This window comes from Sinocyclocheilus grahami, unplaced genomic scaffold, assembly GCF_001515645.1.
Source record: "Sinocyclocheilus grahami isolate Dianchi unplaced genomic scaffold, SAMN03320097.WGS_v1.1 scaffold116.1, whole genome shotgun sequence".
Lineage (NCBI taxonomy): Eukaryota > Metazoa > Chordata > Actinopteri > Cypriniformes > Cyprinidae > Sinocyclocheilus > Sinocyclocheilus grahami.
This window is the reverse complement of record NW_015505295.1, coordinates 198380-220900: the sequence shown is the minus strand read 5'-3', so window position 1 is coordinate 220900 and position 22521 is coordinate 198380. Positions and strand designations below refer to the sequence as shown.

At 35.5% G+C, this 22521-nt stretch overlaps 2 protein-coding genes across 3 annotated transcripts; one reads left to right on the top strand and one right to left on the bottom strand.

Moving 5' to 3' along the window:
* Nucleotides 1–6055: 6055 nt before the first annotated feature.
* rcvrn3 (recoverin 3) lies at nt 6056–12088 on the top strand. The gene is made up of 4 exons (XM_016277790.1): nt 6056–6148; nt 7198–7585; nt 10996–11107; nt 11205–12088. The coding sequence occupies exons 2-4, from the start codon at nt 7205–7207 to the stop codon at nt 11285–11287; spliced, it is 576 nt and encodes a 191-aa protein (XP_016133276.1). The 5' UTR covers nt 6056–6148; nt 7198–7204; the 3' UTR covers nt 11288–12088.
* A 4343-nt stretch (nt 12089–16431) lies between these two features.
* Nucleotides 16432–19372, bottom strand: LOC107589375 (germ cell-specific gene 1-like protein). 2 transcript variants are annotated; one of them, XM_016277783.1, is made up of 3 exons: nt 19296–19372; nt 18725–18948; nt 16432–17014 (listed from the first exon to the last, which is right to left on the bottom strand). In XM_016277783.1, exons 2-3 carry the CDS (start codon nt 18918–18920, stop codon nt 16770–16772), a joined length of 441 nt encoding a protein of 146 aa, XP_016133269.1. In that variant the 5' UTR covers nt 18921–18948; nt 19296–19372; the 3' UTR covers nt 16432–16769. The 2 variants fall into 2 exon arrangements, with proteins under 2 accessions (XP_016133269.1, XP_016133270.1); XM_016277784.1 differs by having other exon boundaries at nt 19292–19345.
* Nucleotides 19373–22521: the final 3149 nt, after the last annotated feature.

Here is a 22521-nt window from a genome sequence, read left to right as displayed (position 1 = left end):
TGTAAAATTTTAATTAATTATGTTATGATATTTAAACAGCAATATCTTTTATTGTAAAGAAAGATCAGTTTTCAGAATTGTATTTACTTTCATTTGTAATTTTGCAAGTACAGCTATGACTACACAAGAGACGTTGCAGTACTTCGCAATTTGCATTTCACAGTTTGCATCAAGTTTATTTGTTATATTATTAAATATTTTATTATGTAAAATATATATATATATATATCATATTATCATTCTTGTTCTTTTAAGACATCGACATCAATTGGGGCAGATCTATTTTACATAATCAAATATTTAATAATATAAAAAATAAACTTGATGCAAACTGTGAAATGCAAATTGCGAAGTACTGCAACGTCTCTTGTGTAGTCATAGCTGTACTTGCAAAATTACAAATGAAAGTAAATACAATTCTGAAAACTGATCTTTCTTTACAATAAAAGATATTGCTGTTTAAATATCATAACATAATTAATTAAAATTTTACATTTTTAGATTAAATTATAGGGGTATAATTAAGTTAACATGCTACTTTGTAAAAAAAACACACTTATTGATTAATTTATTTCAAAGTACCTAAAAACGTAATTTAATGACAGGGAAAAAAAACAAGTTACATGCACTTGATTTTTTTCACTTAGATATTTAAAAGTAAACGTTTTTATTTCATCAAAGTAGCGTAAATGACCCGGATAATCTCGTTCTGCAGACGGTCGTTCAGTCAGTCAACCCTCATGATTTATGCCAGAGAGCCTGGAATAAAACAAAAAAATCCCCCCAATTATTGTTACAGCTACTGTACATTCATAATACATCAAATAAGACCTCAGTCAAACAGTGTAAGATGTCTTTGATTAATTGTGATGATATGATGACAGAGTAATAACTGCTTTAGCTATTTTCACGGAAAATTGGTTACCATGGTAACTTGTTTGCAAGGGCAGCATTCCGGTGGTGTCAAATATCAACACGGCTGGGTGGCTCCGGAAACAGCTTCAGACAGGTTTAGTTCATACCTGACGCAACCATGCCTGAAAAGCGATGAAATATTTAATATTCGTGAAGTGAAGATACGAAAATCAAGGTCGGTATATTTACTAATGCATTTTAGATCGATAAGCCCCTAACGCCTTCGTGTTTTGTGTGAAGATAAGACTGTCTGTTGTTTGAGCGTTGACGCTCGCACATGGTCTTTCTGAGCACATAAAACGATATAAAATACAGTTGGTGTAGTTGTGCTGATCGATTTAACGTTTAAAGTGACTTTACTTTCACATCTGTGGCTTCAAGTCCCAGATTTTACGAATGGCCCAAACAGAGTAACACAGTCGTTTTGTAGAAAGGTAAACAGTTGTGGATTTGGCTTCATTTTTCACTATTTGCATTGTGCATTTTTGTACTGTTTTATACATAGTTCATGAATGCATTAATTTTTGCTACATATTTTGTCTACATATTTGCTACAAAAAAAAACTATTTTATTATCTGTTTGTCCCCAACAGTTAGCATGGCGTGTGCTGGTTTGAAACACTGCAAAGTGGCCCTGGGCTTTGCTGTTATTTTTGACATTGTTGGCTTTACGGCCCTGTTTCTGGGGCTCTTTGCACCACTGGAAATGAAGGGGAGAGATTTCGGGGACCTTCTTGTCTACACTGGGGCTGTCTTGGTGCTGATATCTCTTGGCGGTTGGGTCATGTGGTACAGTGGCAACATTGAGGGTATGCCAACACAAAAGGATCTGAGTGGAATCGGCAATGCTGTGGATCGCTTGGCCCGCAACCTCAGCAGGAAAATATATACACATCGTGTCCACAGAGGGCCCTGACCTTTCGACGGTGATGCTGTTAGCTGTTTTGTTTCTAATTTCTATTTTTTTTTTAATAAAAAAAGACAGTGACTCATTTTTGTGCCTGACAGATTTAAATATGGAGATTTAAAGGGGAAAATAGTAAATATTCTGACCTTACACCCTGCTTAGGTAAACTGCCTGGAAACAAGCTGTAATATATATTTCAATAACTCTGTTGTACTTTTTTAATATAAAGATTCGATTTAATACAATACTACTATTGTAGTTTGTTCCGTTACTGTGACAAGTCATTAAGAACTTGACTAAACAAAACTGTCACAAATTTACTGTACTGTAGTGCAATGTATTTTCTTTTTTTGCTGTTGTTTTTGTCAACTTATGGCCAAGAGCAGTGTTTATTCTCTGTAAAGTGTGTTTTAGTTCTTATTTTTTCTTTTTAGTTATCAAGAAATGGTTGCATTGAACATGTACGCAAAATGTGTATGATCTTGATTGATATTTGGCAAATTGTCAGTATTGTTTTATATTAAACCTATGTGTTCAAGTGGCTAGAAAATGTTGTTCCACCAATCAGAGGACATTTGCAGTACTTCATATGATCTCTAGGTGGAGACAGATTTTTACATGAATAAAAATGACATTTTTGACAAATTAAAAAGGTGTTTTTTTTAATGTTTTAAAATATGTATCCTTTACGTTGCTCTTTGCTACAGATGTGACAGTTCTGTACATCAGTTGTGATATTAGCAAGAAAAAAAGGTAAAAAAAGTGTGATGAATATAAAACTGCATTATTATTGCTATTTGTTCTTGAAATATCTTAAACCCTGAATATTGTGTTTTTCTAAGTAGATCAGCTTCTCTGCCTCTTCTAAAAGTGCCTCCAGTAAACAAAAAAAGAAGCTTACGGATAGTCTAAGACTTAAAAAACTGTGCTTTATTTAGCTCTAGGTTCTTTTCCTGTTTTAAACTTGATCTCTGAGGGCTTTTCTCGTTTTAAGCCATCTAATGGGATTGGGACTTATTAGCACACATGGTCTAAAAGTAGCATATTCTGTGTGGTACAGACAAGTGCGTAAGGGAAATTGGCACTTGATGTGAGAAAAGTAGGCATACAATGTGGAAAAAGAACAATGTTAGATACAAATACAAATCGATGGTAGTTCTGCAATTCTAAATCAATAAATTGGTGTCATATAAGAGAAAGCAAATTGTGAAAAAAGCTTAAAGTAGTTATTTATAAATAAGGTGGATCCCAAAGGTCAGATAACCACCTCCTTTCAAAAAGATTCAGATCTGTGAGATTATACATCTTGAAAGTCTTTTGGACAGATTATTATTTACACCTGTTTTTGAGGCAAACACCTTAGTGGAGAAGCTACTGCATACCACTTTGGAAGGAAACCATGCTTGCTATTCTTTATTTCTATAGGGTGACAAATATGGGTAAAAATATTCCATGATGCTTGAAAATGTATATGAGCTCATGAAAATGGTTTGCACAATAATTATAACAATTGTAAAATGCTGTTAATTTTAGACTGACTTCAGTATTTCACATGAAAGACATTTCGTAGAGATTCAGCTATTTTGACAGTTTCTATCAATTTGACAAAAATAAGTTTGTTAATGCCTAATTTAAAACCATAACAATGTCTTTATCAATGCATTTGTATTCAACTGCTTAATAAGTTATTCTAAGAAAAAATGATCAAGCAATCTTTTTTTTATGGAAAGATGATGAACTACAAGCCAACAATTTGTCACTGACTACATGACATTTAACTATTTAAATGTTAGATATTTTATTTAAAGCTGCAGTCCGTAACTTTTGGCGCTCTTGAGGTTAATAAACAGAACTGCGTGCGTCTTGCGGAAGAACATTGTTGCCGGAGCTACTTCTCTCTGTTTATGTCTATGACGAATCACGCAGGTACTGGGCTACTCCGCAGCGGTACCTACCCGAACCAGTCTAAAATAGTCCGAATATAAACACTTATTATAGGTGTACCTTAGTGATTCAGGACAAGCCAAAAACACGGTTTGGAAAATGGATTCATGGTTTACTCGCTTATTATATAAATGATGTACATTTTGAACACAAAAAAGTTATTTGTGATATTTTATTAAATATAAAAAATACAGAAATCTGGGATTTAATTTTATTTTAAATTGACATTATGTTTGGGTTTGCACTTAATCAAGCATATAGGAAGATGTAAATAAATGAGTCATTAAAGACCTGTGCACAGAAGCTTGGCTTTTTACTTTGATGTCACGTGTTATGCTTCTTTCCCTCCTTGTTCACTCTTTCCAACGTGTTTATTTCTGTGTTCTCTCTCTCATTATAGATGGAGGGATTGTCTGGTGCGGGGACATTATCGTGGGCAGGACAAGGTAGACTAAGGACAGTAATCTGCTCAGAAGAAGACTATCAGGATGTATTTATAACCCAGACAAAATCCAACACTTAAAAAGGTGGAAAGGTAAACAAACAAAAAAAAGATTTAATGTTAGGGAAGGATACGGATGAAAGATTGCACAGTATGTCAACAGTCAATCAGAAGGTTTCTAAAGCCAAGTGGTCTTCTCTTTTTTTCCTAAAATTACTTTCAAACAATTGTGTATGTTTGGAAAATCCCCCCAAAGGTTAAGTGCCTCGGACAAGGTCACAATAGTGGTATAAATCACCCCTTACATGCCCCTATCAACCTTCCAAAAACACAATAAAAACCTCAATAAAAAATAAAAAAGGGGTGCAGTGCAGATATTCAATATTCAAACTGAACCTCTTATTTTTATTTCCATTTATTTCTATATTTTTTTAATAAATAATGCTGATAATCATGTCATTGCCCAGATCATTTAATCAGTTGCAAATTTAGCAGTTTCTATTTCAAAAGTCACTAAAATACATTAAACAAACCATATGATGCTTTTTTAAAGATCATTATTTTGTGTATTTGGTGTAACAGAATATGTTGACATGCTTTAATGTTAAAAAAACACATTATTTTTCAAATACTGTACATTATTGTAAGTCCTCTATGCCCCGCCTCTCTCAAACGCTTCGTTTTCTACAAAGTTCCTCCTTCCGACAAGCGCAGTCTGCTCTGATTGGCCAGCTGACCCAGTGCACTGTGATTGGCCGAACACCACAAGCGCGCGTCTGAAATGTAACGACCCTTACCATAATCGCGAGCTTCGTCTTTCAAAATAAATGTAAAGACAGCCCAAAAGGGGAACAGAGTCGTGTGACAGACACAGTGATGAAGCTGGTATGTGTTTGCAGTACACAAGCCACTGTTAAGACAGCTGACTCCACTGTGATGTGACCCCGTCTCTCTCGCTCTCTCGCGCCCTCTCTCTCGCTTTCTCTCTCTCGCGCGCTCTCTCTCTCTCTCTCTCACACTCTCTCTCTCACGCTCTCTCTCTCGCTCTCTCTCTCTTTCTCTCTCTCGCACACACACACACGATGCGCAAAGCTGGTATGTGTTTGCAGTACACAAGCCACTGTTAAGACAGCTGACTCCACTGTGATGTGACCCCGTCTCTCTCGCTCTCTCGCGCCCTCTCTCTCGCTTTCTCTCTCTCTCTCTCTCTCTCTCTCTCTCTCTCACACTCTCTCTCTCACGCTCTCTCTCTCGCTCTCTCTCTCTTTGTAACACTCCAAAGAGAAAGGAAAACTTGAAATCGCATCATATGACCGCTTTAAGATGGTGTACGCCTGGACAGCACACCATGAGGAGAAGACCATTACCACTTAGTTTAATGAGATTTATGAAGACCTGAATGGAAATCCCTCTCTTAATAGTTGAGATCAGCACACCCCTTGACTGTTTTTCTGGAACTACATTTTGTATTTATAGATGAAATTCTTTGCCATAATGTTGTTTACATAAAACAACCAATTAACAGGCTACAAAAATTGTCATCATTTGATAATTTTACTTCTAAAAATCATAAAATAAAATGTGAAAATCTGATATTGTGGCAAACAGTTGGATCATATGTTGTATCGTGTGTTTCAACTCATCCAGGAGAGTGAACTTTATTTTAGTCAAGTTGTCAGAGCTGTTTAGCTAAAACCCAAAATGTGACTGTAATTATTATTGGGTTAGAAAAAAGTACAGAACAGAACAGAACAGAAAAAAAGCAATTGTGCAAAACATGAAATGAAAATCTTGTTCTGGCTGAGTCTTGTGGAATCTTGTTTAATTGACTTAACCCAGTATGGAGAGGTAGCCGCCTCCTTTAACACTGCCTCATTACTCTTCCAAACTCTACCTTGATAACTTCCCTTCCATTCTTCATTCTTGGTCCACAGCCACAGGTAAGCATATTCTTTTCTATTCGTGCATACAGATACAAGATTTTTGATTTCTCTATAGAGCACAACTACTTATGAGCCTAGTGATTTTAATCAGAACTTGCATATTCTTTACTGGTTTGCATCTATATTAATCATTATATTAATATACACTACATTAAACATTTATAAACACATCCCAGTCAGTGGCTTTACTTTTTTTTCAGTGGCTTCTGAGTTTATTTATTCATTTATTTTTTTATCTATTACTCTTTTTTTTATCTATTACTCCTTTTTTGTTTGAGTTTTGTCTACATTAAATTAAACCTTGCAAAAAACCTTTATGAGACTAAGTCTGTAATATAGGTTGGGCTTTTTGTTTACTGCAGTTTATTAGGACACTTTCGTCACTTTTCGCAACTGATTATGTTAACTAGAAAATCTTGATAATAGATGTAATAATGTAATCTATGCACAACCATAATTAGTAGTTACAGTTTCCTAATTGCAGCATATTTCAGAGGTGAGGTTTTTTTTCTTTCTAAAGAGAGGTACCTTTAAGTCACATTTCTTCTTTTTTTCTAGTTTTGAAGTGTTTTCATATTTTTTCAGCAACACTGACCAATTTATCAGTAAAGGGCAATAAAGAACAACTAAATGCCAATTTGAGAAACGTTATATTAAGTACAATAAACATGACTAGGTCAAGATATTAAAATTATAGGGAACCGTCTATTGACTGTCAATGGTTCAGTCTCACACAAATAATAATAATAATAATAAAAGCAACAGAAAATATATGAAACACTTTATGTGCCATATTTCAGGATCACTAAGATGTTTGGTATCGTGGCTTCATTTTAATGACAATTAAAAAAAAAGTTTTTGGAGTGAAATATGACCCACACTTTTGTGTCAGATTTTGTCCGATTTTTTTGTAATTTTAGCTTGCTGTGTTAATTTACAGTTTTGACTGGAAACCTTGACTGACTAACATCTTTACTAAGGGCACAATTTCACACCTTTGTTAGAACATCAGTTTCTTCTGTCTTCTATTCTTCTATCACTCAAAGGGAGGTCATGGGAAACGCACAGAGTGGAGGGATTCCCAGAGAGATCCTGGATGACCTCAAGCTGACCACTAGGTTCTCAGAATCTGAGATCACCCAGTGGTATGAAAACTTCCAGAAGCAGTGTCCTACAGGTCGCATCTCACTACAGAAGTTTGAAGAGATCTACGCTAAATTCTTCCCTGAAAGTGATGCCAAAGCTTATGCCCAACACGTTTTTCGGTCTTTTGACGCCAATGATGATGGGACATTAGACTTTAAAGAGTATGTGGTTGCGCTTCATATGACCTCCTCGGGCAAGTCGACCTTGAAGCTAGAGTGGGCCTTCTCACTGTTTGATGTGGACAAGAATGGTTACGTCACAAAACCTGAAGTAATTGAACTCAGCCAGGTAAGAAAATAATTAGATTTCCCATAAATTGTACACAAACACCTGCTGAAGGAGCTGTTCTCCATCCTACTGGACAAACCTCCATTCCACAGATTTTCTCTGTTCCCAATATATCTATCATAGAATTTACTATGAAAATATATTACACTTTTTATTTACTTGATAGATTTAGCTTAAAGTGTGTCATATCTGTGCCACTAACCTCACCAAACAGAATTGCATAATTCATGATTTCTAACAGGTTTCCTTGAACAAACAGATAGCCCCGCCCCCAAATACACTGGTTGAGTCAATGTGGATTCAATCACAGAATTCTTCACATATAATAGTATTTCAGACTTAATATGCCTTATTTGTTTAAGTTAGCCATGCAAATTTGATATGAAACATTAAACAGTAAAACTGCTTGGCGAAATTTTGCAAGCAAATTCCAGCCATTTACGAATCTGCAAAACCAAGAGTTTCAAGCTCAAGCTTTTTAAAGGTCAGATTCTAAATGGCTGTCAATGTTTTTTTATCATTCATCATCTGGAAAAAAAAATTGTTCTTAAAGTTTTTGCATATTATTGTTTCTGTGTCATTTTCATTAGTTGTGTTGTGGACTTCACAATGCTTGTGGACTTCACTACAGAATTTAAACTTTAGTTAAAAAACGCTGACACCCATTGGGAATACATAATGATAAAACATCATTAACATAAACTCTGACAGTACTTAAAACAGTAAAAATGCAGTCACAGTTACTGTTGCTCAGCGAAATCCACCCTTTTCCGATTTTCGCGTGTTGGCTAAAAAGTTTTTCACACATATATCCCATGTATTAATATGCTTTTTATTTACCTGATAGATTTTGTTAGCTTGAAGTGTGACATTTCTGTGCCAGCAACTTCACCAAACAGAATTGCATAATTCATGATTTCAAACGGGTTTCCCTGAACACGCCCCCATCTGTCATTGGTCAGACAAATAGATAGCCCCGAATAAATTGGTTGAGTCGATTCAATCGCAGAAATCTTCACACATAATAGTATTTCAAACTTAATATTTCTTATTTATTAAGTTAGCCATGCGATTGGTGGGTAAATGTACAGAAACTTTAGGGAGAATTATTAGGGGGTTTTCGAGTGGGGGCTAAAATGTTTCCCTTGCAGATTTCGCTCATGTTCCAGTTGGTCACACAAATTCACTGTTAATCATCTATTGCTGCACTATTGATAATGAACAGTTGACTGCAAAATTGTGGCAATGTGACTGTATCTTAAGTTTGCCTGGTGGTGGGACACCCTGTCCAATCATAAGGGATCAAGAATGTGTCTCAGACTCTGAGTCAGGTCATTTTGAAAGTGACGATTAAAACATAAAGAGCATTAAACATTAAAGCTGACCTAAGAACAGCGATTAGAAGCATAGAGTGACATCATCCTTAAGCTTGAGCTCTATAAGCACTCATTGCGGAGGGAGGCAGAATGATTGGGTGGTGGGTACTGTGAGAGAGATAAGCGCTTCAGTGTGCAATCAGGATTTAAGACCATGGGCGCAGGGGGATTCAATGACATGTCAACTCTTAAGCCTTCTTCTTAGAAATGGACGATCAATTTCCCAGGGAGTGTAAATTGTTGGACAGAGATGTTGTAGTATGAATCAACAGAATAAATGATACCCCTTATGTTATACCATCTGTAAACAGTAAACTTTCCTTCAAAAATAAACTATAGTGTAATATTACATCAAAGCAGGGCTGTCTTTTGGATTATGACAACCGAGAACGCTCAGTTGTGAATATTTGTAAATTGTGAGTACTCAAGGGGATGCTATAGTTTTCATTCAAATGTATGTGCCATTACTGTATGTGTTTAATTAAGATAATTACTTGTAAACTTTAATTTGCTCAGCAAGATTCTCTTCAAACTGTAGTAGCTCCACCATGAAAGAAAATTAATTGTATAAGACACTTGCAGAATCACTGAGAATGATCACTGATTAGCATTCTCAGATGTGTCAAATATTAATTTCGCCTGGTTTATTGGAGCAGTTTATTGGATAGATCACCACAAAATAAAAATTCTTGTCATTCCAAACATGACTTTCTTTCATGGAACACAGAGAGAAAATCTTATCACAGAATAAAGTAAAAATGAATGAGGGTTGTCGAGCTCAATAACTATAATGATAACTATACAGTGTCCACACCAATGCATTATAATGTTCTGTTCATTATAAGTTCGCACGACAATTTTGTCATCTGAAACTTTAAATGCTTGAGGTCTTTAAAGTCGTTTGGATTCTGATTGGCTATCAAGGTTTTTTATTATCCGTCAGCAGGGTAAAAATCATTCTGAAAGTGATTCCAATGATATTGTTTCTCTGTGTCGTTATCGTTATAGTTGTTGTTTTAAAACATTATAGTTGTAATTACCGTTACAGTTATCGTTCTTGGTGTGAACAGGTCTTACGCACTATATTCCAGGTCTTCTGAATTTATACAACTGGTTTTGTGTGAACAGACCAAAATTTAAATGGTTATTGAAACATTTCTCATTTCTGTTTCAGCATAACAAATTTTCCGGACATTTATTTATGGTTACAGAGTGATTAATGTAATTGAATGTCTGTTCATTTTAGTCTTTTATTTATTACACTTTTTCACCTTGTTTTGAGTTAGAAGTGCACCCCAGACATGGCTGTCCTCATTATCTTGCTAAAGCTCTCAAGTAAGATTGGCACAGCTGGCACCATTTCATCTATTTGAATTGGCCTATTGTTAGGTAACTTCAGTTATATTAGGTTGAGCCGAATCAGCATGCAAACTAATTATCAAACAAGCAAGTTAAGCTCTAAAGAAGGAGTAAGACATATACAGCACTGAGGCCAAACAGATAGGGAGCTGAGGGAAAGCGAGGAGAAATACATTTAACACATAGCCTAAACACAATCCATTAAAATTAAGCTAAACATGGATTACAGGACAAAATAACAGATTTGGAAATAGGTTTGTGCGTCATGAGATGTTATCCAAAGAATAGGTCCATGTAATGGCCAACATCGTCATACAAAAAAAAAAATCATAAGTATGTCCTGTACAGCAATTATGACATCAGCTGAACTCTGACTGAACTGAAACATTTTTAATAAAGAATGCTTCAACCTAACATGCAACATGTTGAGACCCATAATACACTATAGAAATCTACAAGGTAAAGTTTATTACTTGACCCATTAACAAAGACACAAGTGTGAAATATACAGATTTTGTATTTTGGCTTTCTTAGTGGCACAGTAGTCTAATTCAAATATAAACTGGCAGTAAAACTACAGTGATTCAAATGAAAATTCCGTATTCACTTTGACGGATTTGGTGTTCAAGCCAAAAACTCTGTCATTTGATCCTGTTCTCTCTCATTTCCCATCAGGCAATTTTCAATCTCATACCAAAAGCGAAGCAGGCAAATCTTCCCAGTGATGAGGGCACGCCAGAGAAGAGAGCAGAGAAACTCTGGGCCATCTTTGACAAAAAGGACAATGGTAAGAAAGCTAACTTAAGATTCTTATGATTCGTTGTTAATCGATATTAGCATACAGAGAAAACATTTACAAAGTAAATTCTCTCTCACACATGCAGAACGAGTCGCAGAGGGAGAGTTCATTGAGGCCGTTCAGTCAAACGAGATTGCGCTGCGGCTCATTCAGTACGACCATAAATGACCCAACATGATCATGTTCATGCAAACAGTGGTTTTGTTATGCTTGACTTCCTGTGCATTTGTTGTTATATTAAACATTTCATTAAAGATGCGCCATCCTTAATTTGTGTGTCGCCATTGTGTTCTGCTAGTTTCACGTGTTTTTATTAAAGCAACTGTAAGGTTTTTTTTTTACCTTGAAATATCAGTTTCAAAATCATTCTGATGGTACACTCACATCAAATAAGATAAATGGCTTCTGTCTGTTTCCCACACTCCTTTGCTTTACAGCAGCAACAAATGCACGTGTAGCTGTCCACTGTAATAGGTTTTGCCCATGCCGTCACTGCTGTGGTGCAAAATGCAGCTGGAGGCAAGGAAGTGATTTTCTATATAGGAATCTAGCAGAAACTCAAAATGACTATGTTTTGCGTTATGGATGCTCAAATTGGTCAAACCGAGAAACCACAAGGAGCTTTTATCGTGTACGAAAATTTGTTGTTCATAATCGGGGAAAAGGCAAGAAATTGACTGAAAAAAACTGAGGAAAAGTGGCCGGTAACCCCATAGATATGTATATATCTATCTATATATATCTATATATATATATATATATAAAACCCTGTGTCTGTCGGTCGGGAGGAGCAGAGTCGGATAATGCTCATGTGTGCAAATGGTTAATATATATATTAAGAATAGATTAAAGTACCTTTCAAGGAAAGTCTGTTCACTCTGCAGCCATATTTGTAACGCCTCCAGGCAGCTCAAACAAGACCAAGTTCTAAATGAATGGGGGAATCCTGAAATCTCAAAAACTGCGTGTTGAAGTTGCAATTAAATTACATATTTCAAATCAGCAACAAAATCGGAAACGAACTGCCCCATGAATGTTGTTTCTTATGCTCAAATAGCGTTAAAAAAAGCTTATTTTCTGGCTAGATTATTTTTCAGGCTATATTATATTTGCAGTTTAGAGAGCTTCATCAATTATAACGAAACAACGTGACATTGATTTTTCAATTTAGTTGAAAAATTGCTTATCTTCATAACATAAGGATCACGTCCAACATATGTTGTGATTTTCTGTTTATACCTTTCCAGTGCTTAATTTGAGCCGGATCCTGTTCCGGAAAATGTCCGATTTTGGATTTTTGCATTCCAGTATTTGTTTTTAAAGATCCGGCATTAACAAGTGCATTATCGTGACAGTGCATGCGTGCATACGAGACAGAGCAATTGCGGGTTTATGTAGATGTATTTGGAGCATGATTTGTAGATTATGTATTGGTCCTCAACATATTATTGACCAATCAGCTTTTTTAAAGGGATAGTTCACCCAAGAATGAAAATTTGATGTTTATCTTTTTACCCCCAGGGCATCCAAGATGTAGATGACTTTGTTTCTTCAGTAGAACACATTTGATGATTTTTAACTCCAACCGTTGCAGTCTATCAGTCGTATAATGCATGGCAATGGTAACAAAATCTATGAGAGTAAAAAAAACATGCACAGACAAATCCAAATTAAACCCCGCGGCTCGTGACGACACATTGATGTCCTAAGACACGAAACGATCAGTTTGTGCGAGAAACCGAACAGTATTTATATCATATTTTACCTCTAATACACCACTATGTCCAACTGTCTTTGGGCGCGAGCATGGCTTCTGGTGCGTGAGGTGTGTATCCCTTTAAGATCAAAATCGCTCTCGTTGATTGGTTCTGCTTAACCCACTCTCTCCACTCTTTTGTGAGCAGCGGAACGTTTGGAGAGAGTGTAATAATACCAGAAATAATACCATGTAAAGTGAAATATTATAACGTATAAACATTATAAACACTATAATCATAGCCTAGTTCCCCTCACTCCAAAACAAATAATTTAAATGTATATGCAGAACAAATCAAGAATGAAAAAAATAAAAATAAAGCTAAAGAAACCAAAACAAAGCGAAACTGAAAGTACCGTTGAGCTCACTTACCTCTATCATTCGGCACAAATCCAAATGGTTCCCCTAAGACACGAAACGATCAGTTTGTGCGAGAAACTGAACAGTATTTATATCATATTTTACCTCTAATACACCACTATGTCCAACTGTCTTTGGGCGCGAGCATGGCTTCTGGTGCGTGAGGTGTGTATCCCTTTAAGATCAAAATCGCTCTCGTTGATTGGTTCTGCTTAACCCACTCTCTCCACTCTTTTGTGAGCAGCGGAACGTTTGGAGAGAGTGTAATAATACCAGAAATAATACCATGTAAAGTGAAATATTATAACGTATAAACATTATAAACACTATAATCATAGCCTAGTTCCCCTCACTCCAAAACAAATAATTTAAATGTATATGCAGAACAAATCAAGAATGAAAAAAATAAAAATAAAGCTAAAGAAACCAAAACAAAGCGAAACTGAAAGTACCGTTGAGCTCACTTACCTCTATCATTCGGCACAAATCCAAATGGTTCCATATTCGCAATGTATTTCAATGTAACACTTTATCTCTGTCTCTTACTGGGGAGATTATTCACATAATCTTCTGTCCAGCTTTTGAAAGCATCTGTCTAAAGCTGCTGGTATTCCTGTTTTTTTGTAATCTGTCCATCACTCCGTCTTGTTGTGTATTCAGATTATCTGATATATTGTGCTTGGTGATCTTATTGAAAGCCCAAAATATAATGAAGTGAAGAATGATTGTACAGATTGACACAATACCTAGAGAGTCAGACGCGATCCAAACTAAATTGAAAGCGCAAATGTTCTCAGAACTCATGGAGCTAAAACTCTAAATCTAAAGCATTATGTGAACACAAACATATCGGAAGCAAAGAGGACATCTTATTTTTTTTTTTACTATTATTGTACAAACAGTAAAAGAAACATCAAGACCTACATTTCAAATTGACACAAAGGTTCCCACTCTTGCATGTAGGACATGTTTGACATTGAATAATAAAATTACAGTCTAGTATGCTGATTACATGAATACATGGATATTTCAACACCTGTGGAGCATGTAAACTCAAAACAAATAATTTAAATGTATATGCAGAACAAATCAAGAATGAAAAAAATAAAAATAAAGCTAAAGAAACCAAAACAAAGCGAAACTGAAAGTACCGTTGAGCTCACTTACCTCTATCATTCGGCACAAATCCAAATGGTTCCATATTCGCAATGTATTTCAATGTAAAAACTATTATTTATAATGTAGACTCGCCGTGCCTCACATCTGTTTTATATCTGTTAATTATTTATGTCAGATATGTTTCGCATATTTATACCGTTCCTATATAGATTATGATTGTATTTTATTTTTATGGAAACAAATTTTGTTCTTTTTAATGTAACTTACATATATTTGCCTTAAATCATCCTGGCGACCCATTTTTGACCCAGGGTTTGAAAACGTTTATCGTTGTGTCATCACCGTTGTTGAATGTTCCCGGAAAACTGACGTTGTATTGTCAGTGTCGGTCACGGGGCCTTTTAACTGCTGATTTGGATCCGGCAATGTTTAATTTACAAATTAAGCACCGTATAGTGTCTAAACCATAGACTGTATAAAAACATGGACGTAGTGTCCATGACGTCACTCGTAGGTTCCCGAAGAACGTTTTTAAGCCGAAAGTGGGCGGAGCCGGCCGTCGCCATCTTGGCAGCGCGTAGATAATCGAAAATGGGCAAAAAGGCGGGAGCTGGTTGCTGAAACCACGCCCACCTAGCTCAACGGTGACAGCAGCGGCAATCCACCTGTCACTCAAGTGGCCACGCCCTTAATTATGCAAAAATGTAAGGCTTAATATAATTTAAACGGATGACTTATAAAAGAATTCAACCCCCTCAGAGTTGTCATGAAGGGCAAAATTAGCTATATAGACCAAAAATCATTTTTTGAACCAGGCTGTAAACATGTTTTTTTCTGCTGTAAAGTTGGGCATTTTAACATGGGGAGTCTATGGGATTGACTCCCTTTTGCAGCCAGCCTCTAGCGGCCAGTTGACGAATTACAGTTTAAGTCACTTCCTTGTTGGCTTCACGAGAGAGAGCGGGAGGTTGCCGCTTGGTCTAAACCAGTAACGTTACAGTACAGACTTTCCTCCATCTCATCCATTCTGCTTTTCACTTCCTGCCCTTCATCTGAATTTCGCGCCGAATCGCGCGTCTTCAGAATCACGTGATTGCAACAGTGAATTCTCCTCATTTAACACTGTAGGGGGCTCCAAAGTCGAAAAAATACACAAAACTACATACAGCTGCTTTAAGTAAAAGATACCCCTTTGAAAAATAGTTGAAATATATTCTGTTCCCTTTGACTGTAATTTCTAGGTTAAGGGTATGTTTGATTTCTGTCATGCATTTGTTGAATTAGAGGGCTGTTTGGCACACATCTTATAACTCGAATGGTCTTTTTTAGATTGGAGTTTGCGTTCAGTTGATGAATGCCATTGTTTAGTGTCCATTTGAAATGGTTTAATTATTCTCTCATATTAAGATATGGTCTCATTTCATTGTATGTGAAACAATCTTCTTTTGGTTCATTTTTACACTATATTACATTGTGTTATTGCAAAACAGGTGTGTAAAGATTTTTTTTCTCCAGACAGAATATTATAGGTTAGTTATTGATTGAATGGAACATTAAATAGTAACATATGGAATTATGTGTATGCTTTTACCATAACTTGAATATGTATGCTGTAACATGACCATCACTAAGTGAACATTGGCTTAAAAACATGCAAAAAATTCTCTCTCCTCTCTCTGTTTGTGATTCTGATTTTCTTTCTTACCATTTCTCATTCTCTCCATCTCTCACTTTATCTCTGTCTCTTACTGGGGAGATTATTCACATAATCTTCTGTCCAGCTTTTGAAAGCATCTGTCTAAAGCTGCTGGTATTCCTGTTTTTTTGTAATCTGTCCATCACTCCGTCTTGTTGTGTATTCAGATTATCTGATATATTGTGCTTGGTGATCTTATTGAAAGCCCAAAATATAATGAAGTGAAGAATGATTGTACAGATTGACACAATACCTAGAGAGTCAGACGCGATCCAAACTAAATTGAAAGCGCAAATGTTCTCAGAACTCATGGAGCTAAAACTCTAAATCTAATATCTATCTATCTATCTATCTATCTATCTATCTATCTATCTCTTTTAAAGAGACATGTCCTCTGAGTTGTGTAAGACTGTCTTGTTGTAGCAGATGTTGAGAACTGGGGTGACCCCATGGCAGTTTAAGTGTTAAGAAAGGCCTCAACAGGAAACAGATGTTCAAAGGGACTGAATCAGGACATTAGTATCAAGAACAGCTTTGACAGTTGGCCATATGACAGTAGTTGCTTTATGTGTTAAAAGTGTGTTGTACTAATTTTCTTTGAACCCGAATTGAATTCCATTCATTGGAATTTTATATAAAGTCTCCAGCCAAACAGCTGCAAAATAACTGTCAATAAAAGTGAATTTTGATGATTTATCACTTAACATCATCATTAAAAGCTAACAGATATCAGAAAGAAGAATACTGAACCATTTGCCCTCACCAGCCCCGTCATTGTGTTTCTCACAGGACAACCAGAAGCCAGTGTGAAAGTAGCGCAGCATGTATTTGTCTTCACCCGTCTCCCAGATGTAGTGAACTGCATTTGCAAGATTTCTGGCTCTCATACGGGCCAGTTCCTCCTTCTGCTTGGGGGACATTGTCACATTGGAGTCTGCTTTCTTGGGGTCTGCTGTTGGGACCTCTGTGGAAAGAGGGAGAATCGAGTGGAGAAGACTGGAGAACTGAATAAAAGAACAATGAGAAATAAAAAGAGACTGACTGTAGTTTTAAAGAACACGTCTGTATCTGTAAACAGGCTGCACTCTTTACACTTCTTACTAAATGTTAGTCAAGTGTGTTATGCAATGACTAGGATTGGGAGCTTATTCACAGCCAGTTTCATTAAAAACAATACCAGAACAGAATGACGTTTGGTTTTGTTACAGGTTCTCGCAAGTGTATTCTGCTGACGCGATCACAGTGTCGTACTAAAATACCTAAAATAGACTGTTTTATTCAACACCTTAACCCAATCTTAATAAAAAAAAACACTGAATAAAAAATGTAAAAGGCAATTGCAACTTTTTTATCTCACAATTCTCTGACTTATTTTTCTCACAATTGCCAGTTTACATCTGGCAATTCTGACTTTTTTTCTCAGAATTTTTTAGATAAAAACTCGCAATTGTGAGAAATGAAGTCAGAATTGCGAGATATAAACTTGCAATTGCGAATTATAAAGTCAGAATTGCAAGATATACTCCCAATTCTGAGAAATTAGGTCAGAATTGTGTGATATAAACTCAATTCTGAGAACATATCAGTCTTTTCTCCTCAGAACTGGACTTTAACTCGTAATTGTGAGTTTCAATTCTGAGAAATAAAGTCAGAATTACGAGATGCAAACCAAATCTGACTTTATTTCTCACAATTGCGGGTTTATATCCAACAATTAAAAAAAAAAAAAAAACCGTCAGAATTGTAAGATAAAAAGGCACAAATATTTTTTTTTTTTTTTAATTGTTGGATATAAACCCGCAATTGTGAGAAATAAAGTCAGAATTACGAGATGCAAACCAAATCTGACTTTATTTCTCACAATTGCGGGTTTATATCCAACAATTAAAAAAAAAAAAAAAACCGTCAGAATTGTAAGATAAAAAGTCACAAATACTTTTTTTTATTATTGGCGGGAACGGGCTTCCATATACTTGCGAACAAACATCGTGAACAGTCCATTTGTATTCCAAAGCAAATGAATCTTGTGAACCGGTTCTTTTAGTGAATCAAAAACATGCAACGCAACCAGTGTAGTTTGATTCATGAATACATGACTCTTGAATGAATGAACAGATTCTTTTTAGTGAATCAAACATATACATCATGAAGAGGTAAGTACCATTCCTGAACAAAAGGCTCTAATGATTCGGTTCTTTTTTTATGAATCAAACACATGCTTTTTACAACTAAACGTAGATGTGTGTAGATGACTGTTTGTTCAAAAGGCAATTAGCTATACATTATGGGCTTTGTCAGTAGGATTTTATGAATAATAAATGAAATATCACAATTTTAGTTTGTTAGCTATTGTTGGCTGTATTCGCTTGAACTTTTGAGCAGGATGCAATTTTGATTTTCCCTAAAAATGTACATTTTAACATTAACATTTAAAGTTGGGCTTGAATTGTTTTACAGTGCACACTCCTAAAAATAAAGGTGCATCTCAGGCATCTCTGGTTCCATGGAAACTTTCCACCGTACAAAAGGTTCCTTATAGTGACAAAGTGTTCTTTAGATAATACGTTAATAAAACTAAGAAAATATATTTGATTTAAGACCTGTTCACTGAAAGGTTCTTTGGGGAACCAAAATTGATGGTTCTATGGCTTCGCTGTGAGACCCTCCTCCTTACCAGTTGTGTAAGGCTGGCTGTTGTTCTGCCCGCAGTTCTTCATTTTGACTGGTGACAGACAGAGAGGTTTGACCACTTTATGTGTCCCCTCGCACCAGTATGAGGTACAGAAGGCCAAAACAGAGAGCGCTAGGGCCAGAGAGGTCAGCGAGAGAGACAGCAAGGACCGATTCCTGCGGGACAAATTCTCCAACATGGTGGACTGATACAGACAGGACCAGATACTGCAATTAACAAAGAAAAGACAACATTCAGATACTAAGAAAGAAGCTTTGTGTGCATATCCATCTACATATGAAATCAGAGTTAGTAAAGATGAGGCGAGGGAAAGGGAAGAGCGACATAAACGTGGTCAGTTGTGTACGGGAAAGCAAGATTACTAAACCTAGAAGAAATGATTAAAGTGGCAGACCAATGTCAATGTCAAAAGTCAGAGAGGAGGAGTTTATATGAGCGGAAACAAATAGAAATTGAAGATGCAAAGGCAGAATTAAAGGTAAATGGAAGTGAGATGATGAGCGGAGGATTTAAAGGAAATTAGACAGATGTGAGCATGTGAAAACACACTTGCCAGTGCCTTAGGTTTCCATTTAAAAATGTCCTGGGTGAAATGCAGAAATGGCTCAGAAGGTGTTAAACATGTTCCCTTTGTCTACGACCAGCCAATGTGACCAATACGTCCTCAAAGTCAATGGAGATGAGGCTGATGATCACGAATCTTCATGCTGAGCATTCAGAGGTGTTTCCCAGATGCATGTTCTTCAGCTCAGCACATAGATGAAATTGGTCTTAAGTCGTGCAGTCAATCAAGAACGACCTTGTTCTTCTCTTTGATTTTGCCCATCTCTCACCTGGTCTCTTGGAGAGATTTACTGAGATTTTCTGAGAATTTCGTTCTTATTGTATGTCTTAATCACCAACATCCATTTCTTTGTAATCCTTTCTTTGTAATCCTTCATGATCTCTTCATGATCTTTGGGGGAAAGGTACATCTGTCACTCCTGGTCCGCCCAGAGCCCCCCAGACACCTAAGCATCAAACCAGATTAAGTATTATGAAGTAGATTTAAATGTAGATATTTGAGTCTGATCTATAAATATAATAATAATTTAAATATTATAATTTAAATAAAATTATAATACATATATATATATATATATATATTGAATATTTACAATATACAGTATATATATATATATATATATATATACAGAAAATTTAAAAGAAACATTTCACACAGATGTTTAAATAATTGATCACATGAGGAAACAATAGCATTACATCACCATATTTGCAGATATATGTGGTGCATATATGCCACTTCTATTATTATTTTTTTTTAAATAATTGTTAAAAAGTAAAGGCAAAATGCGCACACACAAAAGTGGTCAAATTGGTATTAAATTTCCTACAAACTATTTTATGCATTATCAAAAAATATCATTTAGACAGAAAAAAGAAAATGCAACCCACCTTCAGCCGTAAAGACACTTCACCTCCGTTTCACTTTTATTACCTCACTGTCTCTCATGGTGTGTTTTCTTTTATTCATTCTCAACCTCGAGTGAATGTTTATGACAAACCCACCCAGATTTCACTTAATCCGCCCAAGTCCATCTGTTCCTTCGATTCTGCCTCTTTCTATATTTCCATTTAAATCTTTCTCTCTCTCTCTTCGCCTACAACCAGGTTACATTCATCTCCTCCATGTGGGACTGTTGAATTAAATGGTTCTCTTTAGATGTACACAGTGTCAAGTATTCCTAAGCACATGTATTTCGTCCTTTCTATAATCTTAAGAGCTTTACAGATTACATTGTATTGTTCTGGACTGCACCCAAAACTAAGCAATTTAACTACAGAAGTGCCTAGAAATGCTATCTTTTTCATCGGTTAAGGGATACAGTAGCTTAATGGTTAAAAGAATATGTGCTGCTGCTAACCCAGTTGTTGCAGTTTCAGTGCCAAGAAATGACATTACAATAATGCAGTTTGCCTGCAGGAAATCACTCTGAATAATTTAGCAATTTAAAAAATCCAATTGTATTGTGCTTTTTTCCCCCTGAAACCTTAGCTGCAAGCCTTTGCATCTTTGTGAACACAGTGGTGGGTCTGGACATATATTCCTGCACTGATCCCCCTGCTGTTTAAAACACAGTAGTGCAATGGCATAACTCTGCTGGGCTCTCCCTCAAGGTTTTCAGAATGATTTTCTGTGGATAATCGACATGCTCCTGTATAAAAACTGTAAAGCTTTGCCTATTTTTTAAAGCCACTTTTGGATAAAAGTGTCTGCTAATTAAATGTAAATATTATATTGAACCTCGGACATGCTATAACATAAATAATAAAGTCACTAGAATGAAGGATACACTTTTCAATGATCGTCACTTTATTCTTGAATTGAGCACGTTCACAGGTAACACCACAGGTTTACCATAGCTGATTAAATAAATAAATATATTCCTAATAAAAAATAAAACTGTAACTGAACCTATAATTATAGTCAATATGGAAAAGTATGCTTTCTTCATACATTTTTGAATTCTAATTATGATGATTTTGCTTATCTTCCAATACCTTTTTCATTGACAGAATAGCAGTATAATTCTGATAGAATGGCATAAATATCAGGACCAAAACACCAGTCTGAAATAAATAAATAAATAAAATCTACACTAATAAAAAATAAATGTGTGACGCATCTTAATAAACCATTTTTCATCTTTCGATCAGTATTCAAAGGTTTTATCTTTCTCTTCACCAATCCTCTTATTGTTAATTTACTGCAGTAAACAATTGACAACAAGCATTGTGCATGATCGTCACTTGCTGCCTTCAGCAGATTTGTTTTGATATTTATCATAGAATAGATCCATTCCAAGCCAAACAACATATTCAAACATTTAAAAACAATCCATCAATCAATAAATAAGCAAGTAAGTAAAAAGCAATGTGGTCATCAAGTATTAGGACCCTCACATTTTTTATACATCCCATACCTCTTCATATAACATAACCCAACTAATGCATTAAAATGTTTATGACTGGAATGTTTCTTATCATATTAATCACTACAAGCCACATTTAGATTTTCCAATATGCATAATTCTGTGTGTTATACAGAAAAATGCTTATGGAAACTTTTACGGACAGTGATGCAATAGAAAGCAAATAAAACAACAACAACAAATACTGTATATTCAATGCAGGTTATACAAATTAAATGCAAATCAAATACATCTGTGTCTCTTACTTGGCGGCTTTCTTGGAACGTCTGATTGTTCACTCTTTAAAGCAAGCTAGATGTTTATCCAGGTATGTTATCGGAGAAGTATACACTACTGCTTAAAGATCTGTTTGGGGACAGTGAGATATTTTAATGTTTTTGTCTCTTATGCTCACCAAGGCTGCATTTATTTAATAAAAAAAATATTTTCTTAATAAAAATAAATATGAATATTTCTTCTTAATATCAATATTGAAAACAGCTGTGCTGCTTAATATTTTAGTTTTTTTTTAACAGAAAGTACAACATTCATTTTAAATGATTATTTAATGAATATTTATTTGAAATAATCTTTTGTATCAATGTAAGTCTTTACTGTCACTTTTGATCAATTAAATGCATCCTTGCTGAACAAAAGTATAATATATAAATAAATATATATATATATATATATATATATATATATATATATATATAATACTGACCCTAGTCTCGCGTAGCCAGACCTTCAGACTGACGGCTGAAGGTCTGGAATCCATGGCAGCTTTCATTGGCCAAGGCTCGCCCA

Bases quoted from the DNA above. Each gene is read 5' to 3' on its own strand.
- rcvrn3 (XM_016277790.1), top strand. From the start codon at position 7,205: ATGGGAAACGCACAGAGTGGAGGGATTCCCAGAGAGATCCTGGATGAC. The intron at 7,586-10,995 runs GTAAGAAAATAA...ATTTCCCATCAG, and splicing joins AAGTAATTGAACTCAGCCAG to GCAATTTTCAATCTCATACC. The intron at 11,108-11,204 runs GTAAGAAAGCTA...TCACACATGCAG, and splicing joins CTTTGACAAAAAGGACAATG to AACGAGTCGCAGAGGGAGAG.
- LOC107589375 (XM_016277783.1), bottom strand. From the start codon at position 18,920: ATGTTGGAGAATTTGTCCCGCAGGAATCGGTCCTTGCTGTCTCTCTCG. The intron at 17,015-18,724 runs GTAAGGAGGAGG...CTCTTTCCACAG, and splicing joins CAGCCAGCCTTACACAACTG to AGGTCCCAACAGCAGACCCC.